Source organism: Fulmarus glacialis, unplaced genomic scaffold, assembly GCF_000690835.1.
Source record: "Fulmarus glacialis isolate BGI_N327 unplaced genomic scaffold, ASM69083v1 scaffold34894, whole genome shotgun sequence".
NCBI lineage: Eukaryota > Metazoa > Chordata > Aves > Procellariiformes > Procellariidae > Fulmarus > Fulmarus glacialis.
This window is the reverse complement of record NW_009210517.1, coordinates 6,718-7,884: the sequence shown is the minus strand read 5'-3', so window position 1 is coordinate 7,884 and position 1,167 is coordinate 6,718. Positions and strand designations below refer to the sequence as shown.

At 59.3% G+C, this 1,167-nt stretch overlaps 1 protein-coding gene across 1 annotated transcript in view; it reads right to left on the bottom strand.

Annotated features, from left to right (window-relative positions):
• Positions 1 to 523: 523 nt before the first annotated feature.
• ELF3 (E74-like factor 3 (ets domain transcription factor, epithelial-specific )) overlaps positions 524 to 1,167 on the bottom strand; it is a 4,191-nt gene continuing 3,547 nt past the window's right edge. Inside the window, exons 8-9 of the mRNA XM_009577198.1 lie at positions 796 to 1,009; positions 524 to 650 (exon numbers count right to left, since the gene is read on the bottom strand). Coding sequence (XP_009575493.1) covers positions 530 to 650; positions 796 to 1,009 — 335 coding nt within the window. The 3' untranslated portion in view covers positions 524 to 529. The remainder of the gene's footprint in view (positions 651 to 795; positions 1,010 to 1,167) is intronic.

Below are 1,167 nucleotides of genomic sequence, written 5' to 3'. Positions count from 1 at the left end.
GAAGCTGCTGCACAGGGGGGCCTCACCCATCCCACGCAGAGCAAACAGGACAGTGGGCACCTTCAGCGCAGCACGAGCAGTGATGAGGGAGGACCTCATAGCTGGGACAAGGTCTGTCTGATCACAGGTGAGACGGTGGTGCTGCCCCTCTGCCTGGGCAGGAGGTGGGTGACAGCAGGAGACCTGCTGGCCTCTTACTGCAGTGCCAGCTGCCACTCCAATTTCTCTTCCCCTTCGCGTTTGTCCAGGCTTTGAAACAGCCAAAGTCACTGCAACTCCAATTGGAGGTACAAATCCAGCGAGGGAAATAAAGGTTTACAATAACCTACTGGAGCCAAAATATTAGCTTTAAACACCTCAGTGCCAGCAGTCACCAGCACACATGAGCATGCCCATGCAAGGGTCGGAGTTTCACACGCTGCACGGGGCAGCAGCTTCCAGATACAGCTGCAGGTGAAGTTTCCTGCCAAGGAGCCCAGCTCGGGGCTGGCCCCAAGGGGCTTGACAGACCCCGGCTCATCCAGGACTCCTACAGCTCCTTGTTCCTGTTGAGCACCTCCTCCTCCTTCCAGCCGCTGGAGTTCTTCCCAAACTTGTACACCAGCCGTCGCCCATCAACTCTCTCCAGGATCTCTCGTTTGTAGTAATATCTGGAGGAGATGGAGGTGGAATCAGGGCTTTGGATGCAGCTCTGCGTGCTGGGGAGCTGCTGTGGGGGATCAAGGCTGAGCCCTGGTGGGTCTGACCCAGCCCTGTGGGGCACGTCCCCCCCCAGGGACGGGGGAGGGCACTCACCGCATGGCTCTGCTCAGCTTCTCATAGGTCATGCTGCTGTTTTTCTTCTTCTGGCCCCAGAGCTGAGCCACCGCTTCCGAGCGCAGGAACTTGAAGACGCCCTCCCGCCGGTCCTCCCACTTCATCAGCCCCTCATTCAGCTCGGGGTGGATCAGGATGTCCCGGATGAACTCCCACAGGTGGGTACCTCTTGGGGCTGGAAGAGGAGAACAAGCTGTAGAGGAGGGAAGATCCTGCGGGTCCCTGCACTTTGGATCTCCCTAATCCCCCCTGCCAAGGGGCATGGCCAGTGGACATGGCCCTTCCTCCCATCTACCCGCCATGGAGCCAAGCTGGGGGAGGCAGTCTAAGCTCCCGGGTTGGAGGGGCCAC